At 52.6% G+C, this 26759-nt stretch overlaps 1 protein-coding gene across 1 annotated transcript in view; it reads right to left on the bottom strand.

The window, feature by feature from the left end:
• Window positions 1-26399, bottom strand: part of LOC122394378 (mucin-5AC-like) — a 51424-nt gene extending 25025 nt beyond the window's left edge. The window contains exon 1 of the mRNA XM_043391230.1: window positions 26071-26399. Within this exon, the coding sequence (XP_043247165.1) occupies window positions 26071-26146 (76 nt within the window). The 5' untranslated portion in view covers window positions 26147-26399. The remainder of the gene's footprint in view (window positions 1-26070) is intronic.
• Between the last annotated feature and the right edge of the window lie 360 nt (window positions 26400-26759).

Here is a 26759-nt window from a genome sequence, read left to right as displayed (position 1 = left end):
CATAGGGGTGCCGCGGCTCGCGCGCCAGCGTTTTAGTGTGCGGTCGGGGCCTCGCTGAAAAAGATAAGGGCCTCGGCCGATGCAAAGGAGAAGCGGAGAGAGGTCAGCTGGCTGGAATGGCCGCAAAGTGGGACAGGCTGACTGACGTCACCGCTGAGCCCGTGACGTCACGGCGGGCAGTGAGAGTGAGTGGGGCGCCGGCGGCGGGTGCGGATCCGGGTGGGGCAGGCCGCGCCGACCGGCAATGGCACCTGCTCGCCGCCCGCACTGGAGCGCGTTCCGGGAGCACTCAGGCGGGAACAATCACGCTGGCTCCTGATGTAATTGGTTGCCGCCCAGCGGCTCCCAGCAGATACGAGCCGGCTGGTGTGCGACACTCCGGTACCGACGCCAGGGGCGCCGTCGGCCAACTGTCACATAGGATAGCGAGCAAATGCAGACGTTGGACAGAGCACGCCGGATAAAAGGGGATAAGACAGGAGACGGCGCATACCAGAAAGGACACGGCGCATACTGGACAGGAGGCGACGTACTTGTGCACCGGACAGAGGAACTCCGAACACCACCAGAAGTCGTTGCACAACGAAATAACAAAAAGCACACGCCTGACGGCTTACAGTGTGCCCGTGCACCCTACCGTGTCCTGAGCTCACAACAGCGTGACGAGGAAATGTCTGCACGGACCACGCCCGGGGTCGGTGAGCTGGCGTCACGAAACCGCCGGGCGCCTCACAGACAGAGCAGATCGTAGCATTCCCATGATCCGTGTCGGAAACTCGGTCCGCATCGGTACGGCTCAACGCCGTCTGCAGCATGCACGAGAGCAAGACGTAAATCGCAGCTCCGCTTCAGGAAAATTGAACAAAGCGAGAATAAAAGCGATTTATTGCATCGTCCCGAGTGAAATTACCATTTGATTTTACAGTTATGCCGTTTGGAATATGTCTCGCCTTAGACCGTTGTGTTCCTTCCGCTGTTCATAAATCTGGTGTCGGAAGGACCGGACGGGTGGCTGGGTGGAGAGAGCACGCGTCGTTACCGGCGGGCGCCGGCTCGCTGCTCCCCTTCCCCCCGCCCCTCCTGTCGAGCTCGGAGCGCTCTGCAGAAGTGGTCCCGCTCAGAGTGCCGCCCGCTCGACCGATGCCGACGAGCGACGGCGACGGTCATTACCGCCTCGCGGAACACACGCAGCGCACAGACATCGCCTTTTCCATCGTTAGCCGAGCGCCGTGCGCCGGCCGATCGGAGCCGGGCCGCTCCGTACCCCCGCGGCCCGCGCCTCTGAGGAGAGGTCGGCCAGGACGACCGTGGCCGAGACACGGACAGCTGCCACGCCTGCAGCCTCTGGAAATGGGTCGGGGGATAGCGCCACCACCGCGCTGCGCCGGCGGACCGGCCTTTCACTGGCGCGGCGCGGCCTTCAGCGGCGCAGCGGCGCCGTGAGCGGCGCGCTATTGACGAATGGTTGGCACAGCATGGAGCGCCAATCTCCGCAAGGATACAGTTGTCCCCATCAAGTGGCAGAGCGTTCCGCTTCAACTGCGGGGCCGTGTGTACCGAGGTGAATTTTATGTGAGCTGCATGTCACTTGCATGTCTACGGCACATGTATACTTCAGTAATTGATATGTAGCGGTTGCCGGTTAGACTGGGCATTAGCCTTGACCTTTGCACGAGATACCGGCCTGCAACGCCGCTGGTGAAATATTCATACGCTTTATATCGTGCCAATAAAAAGCAGGCTCTACGAGATGGCGCAAATGCAAGCCTGCACCATGCGCCTTGCACACTAAATACTGGTGGTAGGCTTTTAATCACGGGCAAAATTTTAAGGATGAGGGCGTATGCATTATAAACTACCGTGTGAAACTGGCCTGAGTCTGAACGGGTGGTCGGTGCAGGGAACAAACCACCTCCTGCGGGTCTGGCCTGGGTTTGATCCCGCATCAAAGCCGCCTTAGTCGCTGATTTCGCCTGTCTCACCCGTAATAGCTGTTAGTTAGACAGACACTGGTTCAAGCCTGTTGGGCACTGTCGGTCTCCACCGGGCCTCACACGCCTATCGTGACCGGCGTTATGCTCGGGTGACGGCCGGGCTCGGCCCGAGGGCGTTCCGGAGGTCAGAGGTGACACCGACTCCGTTCACACCCCGGGAAGGTCAGCTCAGCCATGAAAGGCGCGCTGCACGTGTGGGAAGTGATACCGGTGCAACGCCACGGTAAAAACGTACCGCTATGTCTGCAACATTGCCCTCGCAGTTTCATAACATAACCTCGAAACGCCATTACGTTGATTGCGTTTACATGTATCGGTGGGTATTCAAAAGTAATAGTAAGTCACAGATAAATTGATATTAGACACGGGCAGCGTACGATAAAACGGCGATTTTTATTTGACTGACAGACTTCAGTTCGATTCGCAGCAAGTTTTTGTGTGCGATCGATGGCTAATGCCTGATAATTTGTGAGTCTTCCGCAGACGCGAGAGGCCCACCCACACGCAATGATTGCTGGCACTGGTGGGTATACATCAAAGCTGAAATGGCTTCTACAAATGCAATATGCATCAAACGGAATGGAATGACATTTGCCTTCCATTGAAGCCTGCTTATCAATTCGATGAGATGTTACACGATTCCATCTATCTTTTTACCGTCTACAAATCCAACAGTTTCCAGCGACGGTTTGAGCCCTTAGCCCACTTCGTCGTGTCGCTCGTCACATACCGACTCCGGACTGGCCCGGATCCGCAGGCAGAACTGGCTCCGGACTGACTCGTACCCGCCGGCAGTGGCTCCGGACTGGCCCGTGCCAGTCTTCTCAGCAGGGCTGCGGCTCCGAACCGACCTGAGGGGCTACTGCAGACTGCAGTTCGCCAATGTAGCGGCGGTAAATGCCTGCCGTCACAGCCAGGTGCTGCTGGCGCTGACAGCACGGGCAATAATCCTGCGCGCCTTGACAGCAGCGGCCGGTCGGCTAAAGGGCTGGCCGCCGCGACTGGTCGCCGTGGCTGGCCGCCGTGGCTGGCCGCCGTGGCTGGGCCATGTTTCACCGGCACGGCTCTAACCGCAGCGCTGCCTCCGAAACCGCCTAGCACCGCGTGCTCCCAACCGGCCCTGATTCATGTTCCTGCAGCCCAGCCCATTGGCGATGAGGCACTGTCCGCGCCGGCATAACTCACTGTCGAGACTACACATGCTTCAGACCGTGTTCACGGGTTATCCGCGGCCATTTCTTGGCGGTACGCGCTATTTCACAGAGAGGAGTCCCAGCTGAACATGTCAGGATCTAATGGCCATCTTTCACCGGATTCGTCGGGAAACCAACTGGAAGCAATGTGACGCTCTAGCCAAGCTCGTTTGTGCCGAGAGGAGGAATGAGGTGGGAAGACACTGGGAGAGAATACCGAACTGGTGAGAGGTAGTTCCGCGACTTTGATTGGTGCGAGACGGGGTGTGAGCTAAGGAGGGAAATGTGGTGGTTTTGAAAGGAAAAGGCGATAGATAAGAGATTCTCATCCCGTGCCAACACAGTACATACAGTTACAGGTACTGATGCATATTTCGTGACACCATTGAATACATCCGATCGATGACCCCGGGTTGAGAGGGCCCCGAGACAGCATTTACGTGTAGTCAATTCTGCTGACTTGGCCTGGTCTGCATTTCCCGTCATTGGTGAGGCAGGCCCGCGGCTCGATCCTTGGAGATGTTTGATCCACAGCCGTTTGATCCGCAAGAAGCCAAACAGCCGAGGCACCGCCTGCATTGAGCCTCGGTGGCGCCGGTGATTACAGCGCGTCTAAGCAGCCCCGTCTCGGGAGAACCCTTAACTGCTCAGTGAATGCAGCGGCAACGTTCAACATACCTAGCCTGCCAAATGCATCCAGTATGGATACTGGCAGCCTGTTTATAATGTAGCCCGTGTCGATGGCGATGCTGCCAAAAATAGTCGATATACCACGCCAATTGGGTTGGGCAAATGTTTGGAGCGTGCTTTGTCAGCCAATGGCGGCTCCAGGGTTCACAGTGGCGGCAGTGAGCCCTCGGCCACCCCCTTACAGTGGGCCTTGGTCACAGGGTCACAGAGCTGATTTTAGACCCTCGGTCACTCGGCTGTAGTGTAACATTCTCCGGGGCCACTGCCGACAGTGACACCCATAACCGGCCGGCAGCAGGGATCTAACGAACAGCAGCGCTCAATACAACCACATTCATAAACGCATATTGCATGTCTACATACGTACATCGACAGACCGTAAATATGTCACCAAATAGAAACCGCGGGTAGATGCTCCGACCGACAGATTCTGAGCGGCGTATCCAAATGACTATCCATAGCTGGTGATGGTCACGATCAGTTCGCATTTGCTCGCGATGATCAAACGGTAATCCACACAGCTCAGTACCTATAACGGAATCGAAGAACGCTGTAACACGCCACTCAGCTGAACGGTCGGGCCGTGTCGTATCGAGTGCTATCAATGATGGCCTGACGGGGCGATGGCAGGTGATGTCCGTGGAGCTGACAGTGAGCCGCGGCTCTGACCAGCAGCTCGATATCCTACCGACAGCGCGGAAGGCTCAGCCGAGCACAGGGGACGAATGAAATGGCACCAGTACGAGTAACAAAGGGCTACCGCTGCCTGCTGCAGGACAGTCCCGTGAAGGGGGAGGGATCGGTGGAGAAGGGGAGGGAAAAGTTTTGCATGGTGTCATCTCTAGTGGCGACTTCTGAAAGCAATATTGTTGGCTGCATCATTGAACTTAGTTTTCTTTGAAGAGACAAAAAAAAATCGCCAGAACTTATGAATACCGCGTACCAAGCTCTAGGTCTACACATAAAACGTATCTGTTTAGAGATAAGTAAGGATTGTCCCCTGTTACGATAAAAGGTGCATTAACGAAATGCTCAAGTTGAATCAAATCAACTCAGCACGAAACATATGCTTGCGAACGACAGAGAGGCGCTCCAAAAGTTGGGCATTATTCACCAAGCAAAAAGTCGAAATGACATTCAGCTAGCCACCTCAATATCTAGTCAAGCATTTCTTATGTGCTATCATAACGATGAGCTCATACCATCAATACGGCGGTGGTGGCGGTGTCACACTTTATCAGGCCTTTGGAAGCCGCAGGAGGCGGGAGATTCGGCGCTGATCCCCGGGCTCTGACCGGGGCGCCTGATGACCTCCGCCGAGCAGACGACGAGCGCCGGACGCCGGGCCGGCCACCTCGGGCTCCCTCCGCCGGGAACAATGTGTCAGACTGCCCAGCGTTCCAGATTCTGACTGGGCAAATTTGCGAACCCCTTACACTTATTGTCAAAACTTATTGAGTTATTGTCAAAACAATACCTTTTTTTTTTACTTCGATTGAATATTAAATAACTGATAAATTTACGTCATCGCCGCTGTTCGGCTGGTAACCATTCATGCTCCAACGCCTCCGCTTCCGCCGTCAGCGTCAGCGGAAAGTGAGAGTGGCCGGCTCGTCTGGCGGCTGTTGTAATCGGCCGACTGCGGCCGCCGGCAGCGTCAGGTTGCGATGACCCACTGTGATGTAACGCGCCCGGCTGGGCCGGGCCGTCGGACGCCCTCCGACCGCCGCGACCGTGGGACGAAATTTCACAGTGGCATTTGATTCGTCTCCGGTGCTGGAAGTGACCGGTTACCGTCAAAGCGCTACGACAACAGGGCACGGAATGAATGTTGAAAATAAATTTTATATTCATCGGCTGGTTGATTTCATTCATCCACAAGTTCCCAAGACAAACCGGTCTCTCGGTCACGCCTGACTCGACTGCACATTTCCCACAGCCTGCATTATGCAAATCAGGCATGGGCTATAACCTGTGGCCGGCTCACGGCTGTGACCCAATAGGATTGCCACGGCCCGACAGTGACCGCGCTGACCACCACGGGCCGACCGAGGGCGGCGGGCGGGGCCGCGGCGCGCCGAACCGGGTCGGGTCAAGCCGTGTCCCGCCGACAGGCCGGCCGGGGCCGGACAGGCGCGCCCCCGAGAACGGCCTTGGACGCCGACCGGATACCGTTCCAGTGACGTCATCGGAGGCAGCAGACCGGTGTCGTCATCGAGCCGCCACTGACCCGAGACTGGTAATGGGATATCGACGCGGCTGAATTGAGCTGTAAAAGTACCGGTCTTTGGAGTGCACCGTGGCACCATGCGCGCCTCGGTTGGGCCTCCCCGAGGTCTTCCCGCTGTAGCGTTTTCACAGGCTGCTGCAACCATTGTTCGTCAGGACTGAAGGCTGCAAACTTGCTCACCTGATGTCTTACCATTGATTTTTGGGAACGCTAAAGGAATGCGCGCCGCTCTCTACAGCATTCCTTAGTATTTTATATAAGTGAATGTCTCGTTTCTCGTCTCTCATCTTTTTATACACACAGAAAAATATTGACACCGTTAGCGGTGTAATTGCACAGTACATATCTGAGCACTTGAGGAAAGTTAATTTAGTCCCTTCCCCGCTTAAATTACTCGCGCTTCCAAATGAACACCAGGAAGAAGGTAATAGAACACTGTTAGGAGGGTTGGGTGCTTTACTACATGTAGCAAAACACCCAACCCTCCTAACAGTGTTCTATTACCTTCTTCCTGGTGTTCATTTGGAAGCGCGAGTAATTTAAGCGGGGAAGGGACTAAATTAACTTTCCTCAAGTGCTCAGATATGTACTGTGCAATTACACCGCTAACGGTGTTAATATTTTTCTGTGTGTACGTTCACGGCTCACATCCATATCCGCATTCAAATCGTCCTTACCGTGCGCTCCAGTCCAATGTCTAGGTAATAACGCATACCTACCATTCATCAGCTAGGCGCCAGTGGGCAGCGTCCTTCCTAGGATAAGTCGGTAGCGTTTATCGTTATTACGGCGCGGCCAATCTGTCTCCTCCGGGGACCCCCATAACCACGAGCGCCAATCTGTCTCCACTAGAGGACAATCGCGCAGGAAGGGAGCGCTCCCACCGACACGCTGCCTTTGTTATCGCCAAAACTATTCAGGACAGAGGACATTGTGCAGACTCCCGGCAGCAATGTCATGCGAGCGGGGGTCAAGCTTTGCCGTAACCTCAACAGGTGTGCGTCAACATTTCCTCGATAGTGTAGCATAGCATGAGGACAAACAAGTCCATGGATGCTTCAAATGCCAACTTCGGTCTCATTTTCCCGTTCAATGAACACAAACCGAGGCAACAGTAGCCGGGACAGCTGGGGGAAATGACCGGCCACGATCCTGACATTCCTTGTTGACCTGCGTGTCTGTACATATCAATGTCACAAAGCCGTGCACAAAATCGTTCGACCGTATACACGCCTGTTTCACTACCGCTGAACAAGGTCGGCACATGCCTAGCATTGCTGGACGCTGAGACGCTCTCGGTCGGCCATTCCTGCCCATCTCGCGCTGCCGGACGCCATCACTTTCACCTTGCTGTGAGTCACGTGACCGCCGGACCGGTCGGCCGGCGCGGCGGTCAGCGTCTCAGCGGGGCCAGCCCCGTCGGGGCCGCAGCCGGGACTGAGAGGGGAGGACTGGGGCAACAGCTGCTGCCAGAGGAATGGGGTTTTCTGGTGGGAAGCAAGTCAGCGCCGGAAGTGGTAACATCAGGTAACATCAGCACGATGCTAGGTAATGTTTCGTGTAGCATAGCAGTGTAATATCCTACTTGCAGTTATGGGAGAATGAGCTGACATCAATTCACCCTTGAATATGTCTCATCTGAGCTCAGAATCTATTCTCACACCAGCGATGCTATTTTTATCGTCATACTTCTACAGCACATATTCATGTGGTGTAGCTATCGCACTTTCTTCTGTGACACATTCCCAGCTATTGTCTTCCTCCCTTTTCTGCCTCTCAGTCGTCTATTTGTATACGGACCTTCGCCATTATGTGCGTCCATCAGCATGCCTAATCCTTTCTTCCGCGTTGTCTACTCATCTGAGACTCTTTTCCCGTAAAGCAGTATCTCTCAATCTTTTCTGGCGCAAATATTTCCACTCAGGCACACACATACATACTCGACACTCTATCTCTGGCGACTGTGCGGCTCCTCAGCACTCCCCAGCACCGACAAGAGGAGCTCCCCCCATCCCCTTCCAGCATCGACAAAAGGAGTCCCCACTCCCCGGCCCTACTTCTTCCAGAACGTGGACGGGGTCCGCTCGGTGTTCAACCCTTCAAGCTCTGACGAGGAAGCAGCAAGCAGCGGATTCTCTTCTGAGCCCCGGAAAATGGAAGGGTTTTCTCAACACATTCCAAAGCAAATTGTCAACAATGAAACTTAGTACATAGTTACAGCACCTGTGACTCAAATTTCGCCGTGCACCATACAATGACTCATATGAGGTCGATGCTGGCAACGAGCACACCACCTTCTCCCCGATCTGTCTCCTGGCCATGGTCTCTGCTCTGCGGAGTAGACGAATAGGCTCAGTTGTGGGACACACCCTGAACGGAGGCGCCCGGCCCGGGACAGACTCGGCCGTTCTTAACGTCTGAACCACCACCTGGACGAGCTGCCGAGCCCGGCACAACGGGAACCCCTGGGCGTGTGGCGAGGAAAGGACTGAATTGAAAGTCACATTTTATGGGTGTTCAATTTATGGTGCAGGGAACCTTCCAAGCGTATATGCATGGATTATGTGAAGAGGAATGTTTGTAAATCAATGTACTGATTTTTTAAAGATAATAAAGCGAAATTGTGTAGCTGCCAGTATAAAGTCGGAGCAGCAGCAGCCCAACTCTTGAAAACAACTAAATAATCATGGGGAGTTAACTTTAAACAAACTCCGGAGTCCATGCAATGAAGCAATTCAAAAGACGGTTTCAACAGAGCGAAAGCTGCATATGTGTCTCTGATGCGACGTTATTTACGTTTTACAGCCCGCAAAAGGCCCACTTCGCTCGAGAGCCGCCGCACTACGAGGGCCTTTCAGTGAGATTCACGGACAGGCAAGCTAAAATATCCGGCTTTAAAATCGCTGGCAGATTTCAGTTCGCAAAATGATGCGCTAGTCAAGGTTCAACTGCGGCGATTTCGCTCGGGCTAACGCTTATCTGTCTGCGTACTGAATCAAAACTGTTTGCAGTGTTTCACAATAATCTGTCTCGCATACAATTAATCGATTCTCAAACCTTCTTTTTAGAGTAGGCTAAAAGCATAATCACATTGCAGTTTGCACCAAACAATTAAGTAAAGTCTTACTTCATAGCCACGATATGACTGTGATATATTCTAACTAGGTATACCTATAGCTACATAACTAATCATCATGAGCTCGCCCGCATACTCTCAGAAAACGGACCATAATTGAGTATATTCGGGCCGTGTAGGCGTAAACGACCAGGTATTTCACAGCGGTATAAGAGCCTATCATGAAAAGTGCCAATCCACATAACGGCAGACCATGCTCCACATTACCCAGTAGACATTCACTGAACAGATTCTGACACTCGTATCGTATCAGGGCTGTTAAATTTTCTGAATTAAAGCAAAGGCAGGGTAAAATTAGTAAGCTTTGCTTCGACTTATGATATAAGTGTATTCATCATGTAATAAAAGATGAGCTATTCATGCAATATCAGACTCATTCGTGAAATATTACAGAGACAACGGATTACAGTAAGATTCAAATAGGTATAATAAATATAGAACAAAAGGATTCATAAGAAACGAAGGCCGGCCCATTTTTTCACTTCCACCTCGTTGACGGGTCAGGGTGATCGTTAGTCATCTTCACGATATGTTGATTTGAAAAGCGTTTGAGATGAATAAAAATTGACAGTGAAAATGAATCAATTCAATACGAGTCATATGGAAGTGATTTGAATTGGATGCGTAGGGGAGAGTGGGGTAATTTGGCCGCTTTTTTTAGAAAACGATGTAACTCAAAACTGACGACACATTTCTGCATTTTCTCAACGCTGGCAGGTGTCGCATTCATTTTACTTTACTGGACAGTGAACTTGAAATGATAGAGTAATTACTTATATTGAAATTGTGACGTATTACAAAGGTCTGCAAGGCGGCCAAATTGCCCCACTAGCAGGGTTATTTGGCCGGGGGTGTGGGGCAATTTGGCCGGTGTTAGTTTGCGGTCGGGATTTTCTGTTATATTGCGAGTCAGCTTCAGATTCAGCAATGACGTGTGTCCTATGACGCATTTACCACATTTTGGAGGTTGACTCATGGGGTCACAGGGGTCAAAATAGCCAAATTAGCGGCTCTAGATGCGAAGACAGTTTTTTACGAATAACTTTTGAAGTAATCAAGCTAGGCCAAAACTTCGAGTACAATCGTAATTCTCGCGTCATTCCGCATCGAAACATATATGTGTTGACCTCGAGAAGTCAAGGTCAAAGATTGACCTCAGGTCACGTTACCTCAGGTCGCTTGACCTCAAGGTCACGTGATTTCAAGGTCATCATGCATATCATTCGATGCGCCTTGGCGAGCTGAACAGAGTGAGACCATTTGTGCGGCTGTACCATTTTTATGTAAGGATTTATTAGCAAAAAACGTTTGGTAACCTTTGATGACGTCACATGCTCTTACAGTTGACCAATCCGAAGTAAGGCATCAAAGTAGTCAAAGTTGGTCATGAATCATGTCATTTATGGTACAATTGACCATGAAAACTCGGCCGTCCCAGCATAGTGACCATGAGCGCACCGGCCAAGTTGCCCCGCTGGTCCGGCCAAATTACCCCATATTGCCATTCTGAAAATTTTTGTGTATAAAGTCATCACGGCTGTACAGAATTAGATGAAATTGGTCTTGGAACCGCTGAACACCCCCAAGAGTGGCGCTATAATGTCTGAATTCCTTTTTAGCCCAAATACTACATGCTATACAACTTTGTAAACAGAAGTAAAATTTACCATTTTCTAATGAAATTAACGTTTTATTAATTTTGAATGAAACTACGAGGGGCAAAGTTTTGACATTTGTCCTCCAGTTATTTCTACCCATGACAAATGAATAGAGACTAGAGTTATTTCACTCACTTTTATAAGACATCGTACAGGTGGGGGCGGCCAATTTACACCACCGGCCAAATTACCCCACTCTCCCCTATAACAGATTTAGGGGAAGGAGGGTGAATTGCGCCACCTTAAGGAAAAACGCTAATTGTAAGAAAACCACTGGAGATGTAAGCATGCACTGGTAACCATGTTAAAGAGGAACTCATTGGCTACGATTTAAGAGCCTCCCGATCAATTAAGAATGTTTCGTTTGCTTCTGACAGCTGCTTTTCAGAAACATGCAAAAGGGCGCATTTACCAACAACTGCTGTAAATTGCGCCAGGGGGATGGCGCAATTAGAATCCAATTGCGCCCTATCCTTTAACATGGCTAAGCAAAGGAGACGGAATGCATACACTCCGGCATTCTATGCCATTGTGGCTTACTTGAACATGTATTATGTGAATCAAGCTCGATACATAATAAATGTAGATATAAATTGCGATGTTTTTTTTTTGCGCAGGTAATTAACTTGACTTGTGTCCGGTATGCTTGTGAAGTGGAACGAAAACGTTTGATGTAACCGACTAGATATATGTATATGAACGTATTCGCCTAGATGGTTATATTTTCAATCGTTTCTCTCAAAATTAATATTTTTTATTGCTTCTACAACTTTTTTGACATCAGTTTTTACTATGTATCATAGCTGTCACCTCTCACGCCTGTATCCATGTTAAAAATGCCGTATTTTGTCAATTACACCGCAAGTTCATAGCCCAAATGGCAGCTACATTATAAGTTCAATGAGAGAAATAATTTTTGGACTGACGATGGCGGGTTGCTCCCCTGTCTGACATAAAACTCCTTCTTTATTGCAATCAGTTAATGATGCATTCATACTGTCGTGATACAATAGCTACACCATTACTCTATTTGCGCCCCCCTGGCGCAATTGCCATGGGCGCAATTAAAATTGAGGTACTTTTTAATAAAAGCGTAGAAGTTACGATAAAGATGCTGAAGGATGTTTACTGTTTCAGTGAAATATAATGAAAAAAAGATTTTTCTTTCCAAATATCACTCTCAAAATCACACATGTATCGCCTATTTTTATAGCCAACGGTTCAAAATGCTGCAAAAAAGTTAAGAAAACGCCGTAATATCTTTGATGGCGTAATGAGCCTTGCTGATTGGCTTCATCGGAGAGCTTGGGCCATAAAAGGAACTATCCAGTGGTGAAAATAATGTTTTCGAAAACAAAATACTTAACATGCCATTGAATTCGTGGGAATGTGGGCGGGCGCAATTGGTTCGGAGGGCGCAATACACCCACTTTCCCCTATCAGAGGCGATTTCAGAACACCTCCCTGGACGATATAGATCGGAATAATGATTAAAGAGCATGCATTTAGCTCTCAATGTTTCGCCCGCCTTTACATCCAATACTCGTGATGCAGTATCGCCCGCCAATTCGAGAGGGATATTTTCAGCCAGGGCTCGGTTTTGTCGCTACGGCCGTGACGGTGTAATGGAAGCAATGAATTCACGTGGGACCAGCTCGGCTGCAGCTAGAGCTGCCATTATTTGGCGGCGGTGCCGTGTTGTGCGCAGCGCCCGTCACTCAGCTACCGTGCTGCCACATAACCGGAGTCACGGAGCCGAGCTGCGGCCCATCGGAGACCGCTGCAGTCGCGCCGCCGCAGAGGGTGCACGCACCAGCGCGAGCGCCCGGCCGCTGCAGCCGCGACCGACCGGGCGCGCCGCTTTCGCCGCCCCTGTCGTCGGAATGTGGTCGTTTCTGGTGGGACCGGCTCGGCCCCGGGTAGAGGGGACGCCAGCACGTCTCACCGGTCCCACCGGACGGCCAAATCGATATATCGTAACCGATATCGCCGCCTTTGGTCGAATAGTGAGGTTAGACAATAGACATATGCTCGTACGCGGGTAATCCGTAGTTGTAAAAGCGCAAATTTCCGAACATATTTTTTATGATAAGATGCGAGTGTCGCATTCGACTGTCACATCGTTAGGCTGTAATATTCCCTGTTAGACGGCTAAGTATGCCGCTGGGATAATAATGATCGCTTTTTTTGGCAGCAGCACCCCTTACTGCCTCGGCGTTCCCTCTCTTTGAATATCGTTCGTCATCAGAAGGCTTCATCAGTGCTGGGACGGCGCCAACTGCCTTCTGGCTAATATCACCATACTGCGCATATGTGATGTATGTTTCGTCGCTGGGAATCCGATGTCCCATTCGCCATCCTTCTGGGCTCTCTCCCTTCCCTCCCCACTCTCTCCCTGTCACTCTCCGTGCTCTCTCCGCCCACTCCTTGTCCCCCGCTGTGGCCGTCTCGTCTCCTTCGCTTAGTTTGCCCCACCCTCTCCGCTTTGTACAGAGCTCAGCGTGCAGCGTGCGCGTGCGTGTCACTAGCGAAAGGCTTTCTTTCGAAGGGACACACCCTGCCGGTCACACCCGTTCCGAGGACACGCCGTTGCGGACACACCCATTCCGAGGACACACCGTTGCGGACTCGCCCGGTCGGTTCGGCCTCAAGTTTTTTTTTCGGTGAGAGAAACCGAAGGACGTAGAATAATCTTTGCGCTACGGCTGATATGATAACGCGAAATGTTGCAATCTTTGCATATTCCGAAGACAGGTATCTTTGTGACCCATTTAGCTGTTACGGTGTTGACAGCTCCGGTTTTTGCACTCGAGCGAACACGGACCGTCAGGCAATTTTCACTTTCCTGCCGTTGGATACGGTCGGTTGGCGAGTGCACGCAGCGGGGCGGGGTGAGATTGTTGCAAGGGTTTGCGCGTGACTGGTCCATCGGCGCGCGCCGCTCAGAGCGCTCCTGAGCAGCGCTGACTTTTCTACAAATTTGAAGCGGCTCCTGATCCTGCTCTTGCTCTTTTTGGTTTCTCAGATGATAGGTAACCTAAACGCTTTCATTTTTGTCACTCTCACAATTGCTTATGTTGGTGACATCTTGAGACTCATATTTTGCAATCACGTGTCGTCCGACGTTTTGTGAAGCGGCTGGATGTGGTGCGCTGTGGGATGTTGAGAACGTCTTTAGTTTCGTTACGGACTGCCCGGCCCTGCTGAATAGCGTGCGCCGAGAAAACAGTCCGCCAGGCGAAAGAAACAGAGACGCCGCCCCATCTCGAGTCGGTCGAGCACGCGGCGCCTGTCGCCGCCGCCTGCCTTGGTACGTGACCAAAGTGCGGCGGCCCTGACGGGAATAGCATCAGCTGGGCGGTACTCTCACGGACCTCGGGAGCGCTGCGACGTCATTAGCGGGCACCCAGGGGCAGCCCCTGGTCGGGCTCCCGGGACTGCGAGCTCGGGGACAGCGGGACGGGACAGTCAGGACCGGGACCGGGAGCAGCAGGATGGGACAGCAGGACCTGGGAGCGGTGGGATGGGACATTCGGACTCGGGAGCAGCGAGATGGGACAGCAGGGCTCCAGCTCGAGAGCCACATAGTGGGACCGTCGTATTTGACATCGACGGGACGGGACAGCCGAGCCCGGCGAAGGACCACGTGACAGGGCAGCCGGGCCCGGCATAGAGGCACCTGATGGGACAGCCGGACCCAGTACGGTGGGAAGCGTGAGGTGGGCCCGCGGCTGGTGGGTGGCGTAGGACTGGCGGGACAGCCCGGTCCACCTAGAGGCGTGGGACAGACGGGAAGCGCTGGTTGATGGCGCGTGGGACGGACGGGAAGCGCTGGGCCTCCGCCGCCATTCGCGCTCTCCGCTCTCTTTCCCACGCGAAATACGCCCACCGCTGAAAGGTGCTGCCGGCACGGGGAGGCGCCGGCCGGGAGAAATTGAAACTCCATTATAAGGGAAGCACGATGGCGTGCTAGATCTAATACGAGTTTCATCAACCGCAGCGGCCGCAGATAAGATTCACTTTCGTCCGAGAGAGTAATCTACCGGGGGTGTTGGGCGTCCCCTCCCGGAAATTTAGAGCCCTTGCTGTAATCGTAAGCTCTGCTAAAGGCCGGGACTTAAGACACCTTGATTTCTTGCTTGGGTTAGGCCTGAGCGTTAGTAACGTTATTTACAGGGAAATATTTACCTGCCTCTAAAAGTAACAATTTTGTATGATTATTTTCACGTATTGCCCTATTTTTCCCACCTTATACCTTTCCTTTCTTTAATCAATTAGCGTTCTCCAGTTGGCAAATATTTGCTTTCCTCAGCACTTTCACCGTTCGCACTCAATGTTTTATGTTTATTAGTTCGGTTTTAGATTTTCTTCAAATATGTATTTGCGACACTTCGCTGGTGACTAATGGATGCCCTTTCTGGAATACTATTCATGTTTGCGGCAACTATTTGTTAGCTGCTCTGTGACGGGTGGAGAGCGTTATTGGCGAGCCCAGACCGAGTGTCGTCTGCCGCCGGGACCGACCGACGGTCACAGCGCGCTTCCGGACCCGCTTCTGAATTCCGGTCTCGTCCGTGCCGGCTGCGGGATCAGGTGAAACTTGGAGCATAACGCCGGCATACAGAAGCGACCGAAAAATAGCCCCGGCGAAAGATGGCCTGACGTTGGCAGGGGCAGCGACGCTGTGAGAAGTCACAAAGGGTGGAGAGACCTGGCTCCGAAATATGCCCGCCATCAGCTTTGCCCGTTTTATCTACGAAAAATGAGGCACTCGAAACTGCTTGAAGGCAGAGGACCTCGCCAAACTTCGGTCACAAAGAGCGCGGAGAGAAGTTATATCCGGCTCTCCAACCCAGGTGCGCCAGATTTTGTAGGTGATTAACAGCTCCGTAACTTTCTCGCATGTAGTCCCTCTCTCCGAAATCCCGAGACGAAAAATTCTGCTGATGAACAGGACAAACTGAAAACAACGAGCGAATTGAAATACTTTGCGATCCTGACACGCATGCTGCAGTAAAATGCATGCAATACAGCGTCAGTGTATTCACCCGGAACTAATTCAGCGAACAAGTGTTCAACCCGACCCTATAGAGGTCAGTGAGGAGTGCCTCTCACCGGTCACCAATGACGACACGGTTCGATCCACTGCGACGCTGCATTGACAAGTGACTGTGATGGTCTGCAGTCAGTGGTAGAGCTCAGTTCAGACGACACGCTAAGTGGGTTAGCCGTGGTCCCTTATATCAACGCTGATGATGCGATTCTTGAGCCAATGAGCCGGTGGCAGCACAACTTAAATTCAAGCCTGAAAAGGCTAATGACGCATCTCAGTTCAACAAATCCAAGCCTATATGGTCGGCTGAGCCAGGATGGCATTATTAAGAAGAGGTGGCGCTTATGTCTTACTTCACCCAGCGCGCCTACACACACATCTGTCGCTCGCGCAAACCGAGTTAAGCTATTGTTGGGGCGCAGCATGAGAACCAAGCTATTTATCGGACCTAGCGTTATAAGAAGAAGGAACATGCTTATCACGTAAGGCATTTTCATGACCTATTTCAGAGGTGCGATGTCGTTAACCTGGGCCTCTGAACCCCTGAACTGTCCAGCGACACCCGCTGGGTGCTGTGAAAAACCGCTCCCCTCCGTCCGCCGCGGTCACGCCGTCCGGCTGCGGTGGCTCCCACACGGCCCGCTGCCGTGACAGAGCTGCGGTGGTGGCGGGTCAAAGGTCGCCACTCCGCGGTATACACCAAGGTGCACCATTTGGACCGCAGATGGGTTCAGATGCCGCCGGTCACAGCACCGGAGCTGTGACACAGCCCTCCTTCGGCACCTGCCGTCCTCAAACGTTACTTAGCGTTCATCGGTGCCACTGGCCTGCCAACGATTTCCGATATTCCAGCGATCTACAAGGAAAAGTGACCACTGAGGGCTGAGAGCTGAGCCCATTGTGCTCTGATATACACGGGAGCTCTCAAGTTCCGTGCCCATACATGCGAGAGACAGGTGGAATCCGGGAGTACGGGGCAGCCTGCCACTGTCAGAAATGTAATTGTAGAGGCCACAAAGTTCTGCATTTCTGCAAATGCAGATATGACAGGTAGCCACGTTATGTTTTGGTTGTCCTTGTACGGACGAGCTCAATGATGCTTTTTATTCGCCGTGTATAGCGAGTCTCACAAGAGATAAAGGCATATTTTCGACATAGCTGACCTAACCTGGAATCATCGCAAAACATTCCAGCGAGACTTACATGAAACTATCCATTGTTGCTTTGCTGCATACTTATGCAAAACCGCTATTTAATATTCAGCAGCGTCTCCCTTGCGGGACAGCCGTGCAGTGATTGACAGTAAGCCGCGGTGCTGTATTTGCTCCTCCCCGGGAGCCGAGTGGCACTCTCTGCAGTGCCGCGCGGTCCTCTGGCCTTCTGCCCGTCTCGGCCCGGCGCCAGCCATCAGGCGCTGTTTTCATCTACCCCCGCCGCGCCTGTCGGTGGGTTTCGGCAGGCGTTTCGTGCGTGCGCTCGCCGGAGCCGTAACCGTGCCACGCTCCGGTGCGCACACCGGCAGACCACTTTCGTTTTCGGCCGCCCGCCTCGCGCTCCACTCGCCGGGGCCACTCCCTCTCGGTGATCGAGGCGCCAGGACTGGGTAGAGCCAGCGACCGACGGCAGTCCGATCCAAGCCATTTTATCGCGGCGATCAGAGAGGACTCGCAGTCAATCAGGGGCGCTAGTGTGACGTGTCACGCTAGCCTTTCGAACACTACATATTTTTACGAGAATATCAACTCAATGCGGCCCTAACACATCGCCGGCATAAAGATAGGCATTGAAATAATGAAACCCGCGTCGGGAAGCGGGTTTCTGTTCGCATTTGAATGCCAAAATCTAAAGGCTTCCAAATATATCTTCAGAGGCATTGGGGCCTCTTAAATCCCATACCCATGTTCATTCGTGCAACGCTAACGACATTCTGCACAACTTCGCTGGGCTGGAGAAGTTCTCCAAATTGTTAGCGTCCGTCCATCTGGAAGTTGATACTCTTCAGCGAGAGGGGAGGTGACTGGCCGTTCGCGATTCTTCCGCCGTCCGAGCCATCTCGGATATCCCAGCTGACAGCAGCGGGGGAAGGGGTGTATATGGGACGGGGCGGGGAGCCGCGCTGGCGCCCGCCAGCCGGGCAGAGTGGTCCAAATGGATGGCGCCGGGCGTCCCCCGCTGCGCCGGGCCACTCGTCCATCGGGCGACAGAGCGGCTGGCCGAGACAGCAGTCTGCTGCCGCTCCCATAACTCGGGCCCGGCTCCCGGCGGCGCCTCACAGGCCGGGCCGCCAGGTCGTAATGGACGCCGCCGCCGCGGACGCGTGCGTCACCCGGGACAGCTACTGGCGAGCGACACCGGTCAGGCGCTCAATGGAGGGCGCGCTGCGGAGACACTCGCCGAACTGGCCCCGCTGACCTGTTCGGCCGCCGACCGGCCGCCGAGCCGACCTAAACCGGGTCTCGAGAAAAGCGAAACTCGGACCTGTCCGTATTGGTGACACTGGTCTGTCCGGTCTCCAAGCACTGGCGATGCACCCGGCAGGGCCGACCCCGATTCGACGAGCCGGCTCGTACTCTTGTCAGGACATAGCCAGACTTGTGACATTATTCATTTGGCTCGTGTGCTTCAACATATATTTCGTAGTCAATTTCTATGAAAGATTGATGTTAGCCTCATTCCATTATTAAATTGTCTGAAGTGGTTAATGTTCAGCGGTTAGTAGTCTGAGTCTTGGAGGACGAGTGGTGCCCACCGGTTTTACTTGACATTCTTAGGGTGTACAGTTTCATTGCATTGTTTACTCTACCGGAGGTGTTTGTGAAGCTGAACGCTGAGCATGGCAGCGGCGTGCCGCCTTGGGCACTGATGGGACGCTTACGATTCGGGCCGGAGGCAGGACTGGAAAGGGACGAGTCCGTGAACTGGTTTTGATAGCCAAATGGAAAGTAGGTAACTGTTCTAATCTTTCCAAGCATTCACATATTTCTGAGTTAAATCCTCAAACTTTATAATTTTTAAATCTATTCCATCTATACCTGTGGGCATAAGCCTTCTCAACAGACTCCAACTTTTCGAGAACGAGGTTGAGTGCTGTGCAGGGTTGTATACGACTCAATCAATAGCAATCAATTCAATCACGACAAATTTGGGAAACCAATCAAATCAATCAAATCAGAGCAGTTTTCGGGAATTGATTCAATCGACTCAAACGCGACAATGAAAGAAATCAATCAACTCAATCAAACGACTCAAACCAAGACATACATTAGGTTTTTTGCCCCACCAACTTGGAAAAGTGTCCATAACAGTCTGGTGTACCTACCTACCTACCTAACTACCTACAGAAGAAACAAAAATATTGTCATTTAAAATTATAAATTGCCATGCCATTCAAAGTTTCTATGTAATAAGGAAGGATACCTAGTGATGGACAGGTGATATTGAGGTTCAATGGGTAGAATTGGAGCAGAAGTTTCATTTAATGGGTGCAAAATAACCCAATAGTTGACTCGCCCCTTAACCCAAATCACCACCTTTCACCTAAAAGTTGTCAATTTAATTTTGGCCATATTCCAGCTAAGTCATCAGGCCATCTACCCCATGTAAAACCCCTGTCTGTCTCTTATGTGAGTTATGCGGAGCTCTTCTGAATTGAACCCTGAACATAATGAACCGAGCTAGGTTTCATGCCACACTGACACCATATGAAAGTGTTGAAAATGTGCTACAAATCTGACAACTTCATTAGGTATGCTTTATGAAGACAGCAGGAAAGCAGGTAGGTACCTACTTACCTGCCTAGATGTGTCACTGGCTACCAACAGTACCAACGAAGGTAGATAGGTTATATGTGAAGAATTCGAAACATTTTATTGCAATACAATTTGAAACTGTTAGGACTGGGGATAGGGATGAGGATTAAAAGTATATTTAAAAGGAAATGGAGAGGACAGGGACTCTGGAACCACAGGATAAGTTAAGGACAAAGGAAGTAGGATAAGGAACAAGGAAAATTAAAACGGCACGGTGCGACTGCGAAAAAACAAAGAAAACGTTTTGCCAATAAGTATGCTAAGCTTTTATAAATCCTTATTCTATGTCTTTTGATTTTTTGGTAAGATGACGTCATTGATTATCATGTTGTATGGTAGATCATCATAAAATAAATCGGTTGTACAACACCAATTTCGTTTTAATTATTATTTCATTTGAAATAAAACCACTTAATAATATTCGGTAAAATATTTTAAGGAAAATGAAACATATTTAATATGTTATGCTTAGGCTCTCAGGAGAAAAGGATCAACAAACGTTCTGCTGCAAATTAAACAATGCAGCAAATTAGCTATTAATTAGGGACGTAAACGTAATTAGCGAGACGTGTTCAGTGGGTTGCTTCTGAGGAGATGTGGAGATGTGAATTATTAATTAATCACACTTTATTAGTATAGGGCCTTGCACTTTATCATCTGGATAAAAAAAAAAAACGTTTCCTGCTGAGTGCAGAAAGGTAGGTAAGTGCATCGCCAGGTTCTATCACCAGGATTGGAGCACTGAGCAGTTAGGTATTGCAGTTGAAAGTCAAAGTTGGCTGTTCATGTTTAGGCCCTGTTCTTTATTTGGCCGTCTACCCCATATTGCAGTTGTGATGACAAGCAGTTTTCAGTGTAGTTTTGTGATCTTTGATGTCATCAATTGGTGTCATTATTTTTCATCAGCTAAAACTTATTTGAACTTTCCATTCAATCGACTCAATCATACGAGTCACTCTAATTTTCGGGAATCAAATCAGTCAACCAGTCGCTAAAGTCAAACGAGTCAGTCAACCAGCCATCTCGAAAAGTCAATCGACTCAATCCAATCAACTCAAAATACGCGTTGAATCAAATCAATCAATTCAATCGACTTGATTGGTATACAACCCTGGTGCTGTGACTGGTCGATGAAGAGAGGTCTGATTGGTTGCAAAATGTGCAAAGAGTTCCAGGAGGACCAACAGAGCCATCACAGCTCACACAGACCGCGACCTGCTTGTCGGAACGCATCGTCAAAAGGTGAAGCTTACAGCTCATCTCACATTCGCCCGTCAATACCATCTTCTGAGGAATACAATACAGCGAGAGATTAACCATACCTACTAGCGGCAGGCTACTTACTCCATACCCCATTAGGGTTGTCGAAACTGTGGCGGCGGAGGCCAGCCTGGCATTATTGCGAGCTGTGTTAGGGAGGCCAGGCTCCTGTTATTGTGATGTGTTAGAGGAGGCCGGGCTCCCGTTATTGTGCTATGTGCTGGCGGAGGCCGGTCTGCTGTTATTGTGATGTGTGCTGGCGAAGGCCGGGCTCCTGTTATTGTGATGTGTGTTAGAGGAGGTCGGTCTCCCGTTATTGTGATGTGTGCTGGCGGAGGTCGGGCTCCCGTTATTGTGATGTGTGCTGGCGGAGGCCGGGCTCTCGTTGTTGTGATGTGTGCTGGCGGAGGCCGGGCTCCCGTTATTGTGATGTGTGCTGGCGGAGGCCGGGCTCCCGTTATTGTGATGTGTGCTGGCGGAGGCCGGTCTCCCGTTATTGTGATGTGTGCTGGCGGAGGCCGGGCTCCCGTTATTGTGATGTGTGTTAGAGGAGGCCGGTCTCCCGTTATTGTGAACTCTGTTAGAGGAGGCCGGGCTCCCTTTATTGTGATGTGTGCTGGCGGAGGCCGGGCTCTCGTTATTGTGATGTGTGCTGGCGGAGGCCGGGCTCCCGTTATTGTGATGTGTGCTGGCGGAGGCCGGGCTCCCGTTATTGTGATGTGTGCTGGCGGAGGCCGGTCTCCCGTTATTGTGATGTGTGCTGGCGGAGGCCGGGCTCCCGTTATTGTGATGTGTGTTAGAGGAGGCCGGTCTCCCGTTATTGTGATGTGTGTTAGAGGAGGCCGGTCTCCCGTTATTGTGATGTGTGCTGGCGGAGGCCGGGCTCCCTTTATTGTGATGTGTGTTAGAGGAGGCCGGGCTCCCATTATTGTGATGTGTGCTGGTGGAGGCCGGTCTGCTGTTATTGTGATGTGTGCTGGCGGAGGCCGGTCTGCTGTGATGCGCCATCTCCGCCGTCCGGGCGGCGCGGCACGCCGCGAGGGCAGACCGGCCGACCTCGGCAGACCGGAGCCGAGAGAGAGGCGCTCAGGGACGACCGGTCCCGAGTCAGGCGGACGGATGATCCGCCGACCGGCCAGCCTCTCCGTGCCCGGAGCTCGGCTCTCGGCGGCCAGCGCAGCGCACCTGTCCGACATCCTCAGCGGCGCAATTCAGCCACGGGAGATAATAGAAAATTCAGCCGTATCCAGTTGTGAAAACCAGACTAGATCACCAATTATCAGCCATCCAACGAACTTGCCATTCATCTATTCCTTGGCAAGGTAGATTCTGAACTGGCAACGTAAGGCACCGAAGCTGGAATATTGCACTTATCAGTAACTATAAAGTGTCCTATCATGAAGAATCAGGGTGGCTGATCGGAGACACGGAAACTTCCACGAACGATTCAGCCGTTCAAGCGGCATTGTCATTGAGAGAGATGGGATGTGGCCTGTGGCTCCGTCAGCTGACCGCCGTCCTCGGTGACCCTGCCCAACGAGGTCAGGACGCTCGATGAGAACCAGCGGGCCACTCAGCGAGCACAGAGGAGGGACATTTTACTCGCGGTGGGAGCTTGGGCTGCTTAGCGATTACAGCGGGATGCTGACAAACTGCAGAGAGTACTCATCGGGTGTAGCCGCTATTCAGACATTTTTAGCCGGCAAAGTGGACTGCACACTGCATACAATGCTTCGTTTAGCAGGGACAGCAGCCCGTCCAGTCCAGTAAGCGCAGAGGCCGCTCTGCGAAGGCAGCTAGCTCCCTTACGCACGACTTCTCCCACAGTCCCTGACGGTCACGCTCGTGCCCGCTGTGTCCCGCCACCCTGTGAAAAACCCGTATGGCCTTCAGCACCACTGGAAGGCGTGCAGCAAGGAGCGGGAGAAACTGGGAGCCCATGTGCGCATGTATGGTCTGCCTGGGTGTGGCAACAAGCGCGGTAGCATCCCACAGGCAGGGTGCATCGGGGCCGGTAACAGATGAGAGTCCTTGTCAGCTTTGAAACGGACAGCGCCTCTGCTGCCTCCTCCCACAAACGCCACCTGGCTGGTCCCGGAAACGACAGGAGGAGCCGTGACGTGGACATGCCAACTGAGCCGTGAACCTGTGACGTTCGTGTGGGAAGGGAGAGACGCCGGTGGGAGATACCTAACGAGCGTTACTGGGAGTAGCGCGGTGCGTTATGACTGCCTGTCAACCGGCTGTGCGAAGAACATTCACTTTCTATCGATCTCGGAGATCGTCAGAGTGCGGCGGTGGATGATATGACACAGGTAGGATGATGTTAGGATAGGAGATACCGCAGTGATGAGAGCGGAGTCAGAGTTAGCGCTGACCGGCGCGCCCTGTGGTCAGCTCCCGGGGATCAGGCAGCTCGGTGACGGAGTCCGAGTCGCCCCGACGGCGCAGACTGGTACAGAGGGACGCCCACTCCGACTCCGCCCCGGGCCGGCGGCCAGTTCACCTTGAAGCGGCTCTTCCGGCAGGTCGGAGACGGCGTCGGTAGCCAGAGCAAGGAGTCTTCAAAGGCAGAGACGGGAGACGGCGGCTCACGGGACCGATGTAAACATCGTCAGCACCGCTTACTGATGATGACAAGCCTTGGATAGGCGGCTCTGAGCAAAACAAAACATATTATTGCACATAGCGGAGCTGCTAAGCGGCGCTGCAAAGTGCCTAAGATGTGTTTTGCATACGCCCGAGGGCCGTAATGTCCGCACAAATTGAACCATTTTGTGAGCAAACAGACCAGAGAGCCGAGCCAGCGAGTCAGGGGAGTACCCCATATGCCCGCCGCATTGGCAGTCGCACCTGCTCCGAGGCTAGGACGAGGCAGTGCGCCGCTCATCCACGGCTGTTCTGGCGGCCGAAACGTTACGCTCTGTGCGTCCGTTTGCAGAGAACGTCCTGAACAATTGAGACGTCTACTGTGCCTCGTGGGGCCGGCGGCTTCTTTGCCGGTAGCGTGTTTTCTTTGCCGTCCGAGGCATTGTTATATCGGGCGCTATGCTAGGCTCTGGCATGGTGAGTGTGACACGGAAGTAGGTGATTGTACGAAGACGGTGCTGTTGAATTGTTTGCTACTGGCAGTAGCCCCACGACATTTTGTCCAAAACACGCATAAATTATTTTTCAGCCCCCTTCTCTGTCTCTGTCTCTGTCTGTCTGTCTGTCTGTCTGTCTGTCTGTCTGTCTGTCTCTCTCTCTCTCTCTCTCTCTCTCTCTCTCTCTCTCTCTCTCTCTCTCTCTCTCTCTCTCTCTCTCTCTCTCTCTCTCTCTCCCTCTCTCTCTCTCAAACACGCATGGCATGGCGACTGCAACGCACCAACTTCAATACCACCAGCCGCCGTGGTTTGAGACTGTACCGCACGGCATGAAGACTGCAACGCATCGACTACAATACCACCAGCCGCCATGGTTTGAGACTGTACCGCACGGCATGAAGACTGCAACGCACCGACTACAATACCACCAGAGCGCCGTGATTAGAGACTGTACCGCACGGCGCGGAGACTGCGAGCCTGCACACAAAGACAGCCGGAGGGCTTATCGCGGCCTTGGACGAGGCTCTCCGGTCCAGTAAAAGGCGGTCGGCGGCGCGGCGCGGCAGCGGCTGCACTGAACCCTGCCGACTCCACCGGCCTCAGTAAGCCTTCACAACCGCTCACAGGTCTCTCTAGTTGTTCATGGGTCTCTACAGTCCATCTTCCTGCATATCCTCGGCCTCAGGGTGCCCCTCATTCATGTCCCAACCCGGCTCCGCAAGAACACACTAGCCTTACCGGGACCAATTGCCGACCTCTTTACAGACAGACCTTCACCAGAAAACCTCAACAGGTCTCATCGGTAGACATTCCTACTAGTCTACATGGACATTCACCGACCGGGCTATACTCTACCGCAGCTAACGGCCTTATCGTGCTCTACCGCAGCTGATGCCTTATCGCCAGTCGAACCCTATTCATGGCCTCAGCTGAAAGGCGGCGGTGATAGCGAGTGTCTTGTGATGCAAAACCCGTAAAAGGGAGCGGATAGCTGGGACAAGTCTGTTTTCCAAACAGCTTGTCGGGTTCATATAGAGGTAATGGTGTGGCGGGTGCTTAGCCGTGCTCACTGAGGCATTTACTGACATGTTGAGGAAGAGATATACTGGGGCACGACCGACAAGATGAGTCGTTTTAAGGGACAACGCGCCGAGCGGAGAAGCATACCTTCTGACCCCCGTGACAATTGCGATTGCATGACGTGGGACGGACTGGCAGCGCGCAGAGCCGACTCACGACTGCACTGAAAACAATTTAACCCAAGGCCCGCGAGTAAACCGGCGTTTTGCAGGTACCCCCATCCGCAACCATTTTTAACCACCCTTCCAGGAGTACAGTAAGGTCCCATTGCAGTGTAGTCGTCCCTGCTCTCAGCGGACTTGTTCGCTGACAGCGGTTATATCCGCTCAGAGCAAGTACGACTACACCGCAATGGGACCTAGCACTACTCCTGGGAGGGTGGTTAAAAATGGTTGCGGATAGGGGTACCCGTAAAACACCGGTTTACTCGCCAGCCTTGGGTTAAATTGTTTTCAGTGTGGGGACTGAGCATGTCGCAAGCCGCCCTCCCCCAGGTCGTGCGGCCTCCCACGGCGGCCTGTGCCGTGGCGCCCATGGTCTGACCCTCAGCTCAGCCTCCACTGCACACCTCTTTCTTGGAGGTCACTTTGGCAGCCATTCATCCCTCTAAAGTCACTAGGAATGCTAGCATAAAAAGTTTGGAAAAGCGTAATGAGTCGGGTAGCATAAATCACAGCAGTCGAGTGAACCAAAATATGTTGCCTTTTACAATATTGTTTTTATGATACTCTTGTTTGGAGCGTCTACCAGCAAAATTGCAAAAAAGGGAATATACGTTTCTGTCAACTGCTTATAAGTGACACTGCCTGGCGCCTGCCATCCGTCTATGAAAAAAGGGTACCTATCCGCTGAAAATTCACACAAATCGTCATTCCACTCACCTTGCTGGGGTGATCCAAACGAGCAGACGGCCAGCAGGGCCAGCGAGAGGCTGATCCAACGCACCATCGGGGACATTCTAAAACGACCAGTGACGATACCGGTGGGACACACACAAACACTACGGACACTGGTGACTGTGCGCGCGCTGGCTCGCTCACATGTTCCGTGCGGAGCTCGGTCGCGGTGGGCACACTCTCGCTCTCGGTCCGCACGGGCTCCCCGCTCGCCGGACACTGCTGCCGCCCCTGACCGCCAAACGCCGCCGGAGCCTTTTACTTGGCCGTCGGCGGCGGCGGCCGTCGGCACGCCCGCTCGTCCTGCGGTGCGGCTGCGCGCCGGCGTGCCGGCGCCGGCCATCAGAGAAACCGTGAATCACCCGCTCAGGGAGCGCCGGGGGCTGGGCGCGCCGGCACCGGTGTCGAAACGGACGGCGGTCGTCGAGTGAGTGGAGATGTGTGCGGGTGCTCGCCGACGCGCAAAGGATGGAATCCTGCGGCGGAGGGAAATGACGTGTGGAGCTGCCGGCAGGACCCGAGGCTAGGCCGGCGGGGCTCGAGGGCTGAGGCTGGGCCGGCGGCCGCCGGGAGCCCCACCGTGTGACGCGTGGCGGCGTCCAATGTTTTATGTGAGCATGATCGGATATTAACTGACATGTTCATTGGGTGAGATAAGACCAATCACTGCGCTG

The sequence above is a fragment of the Amphibalanus amphitrite genome, unplaced genomic scaffold, assembly GCF_019059575.1.
Source record: "Amphibalanus amphitrite isolate SeventyFive unplaced genomic scaffold, NRLGWU_Aamphi_draft 000588F_arrow, whole genome shotgun sequence".
Lineage (NCBI taxonomy): Eukaryota > Metazoa > Arthropoda > Thecostraca > Balanomorpha > Balanidae > Amphibalanus > Amphibalanus amphitrite.
The sequence above is the reverse complement of the archived record's forward strand: the minus strand, read 5'-3'. Positions and strand labels throughout refer to the sequence as shown.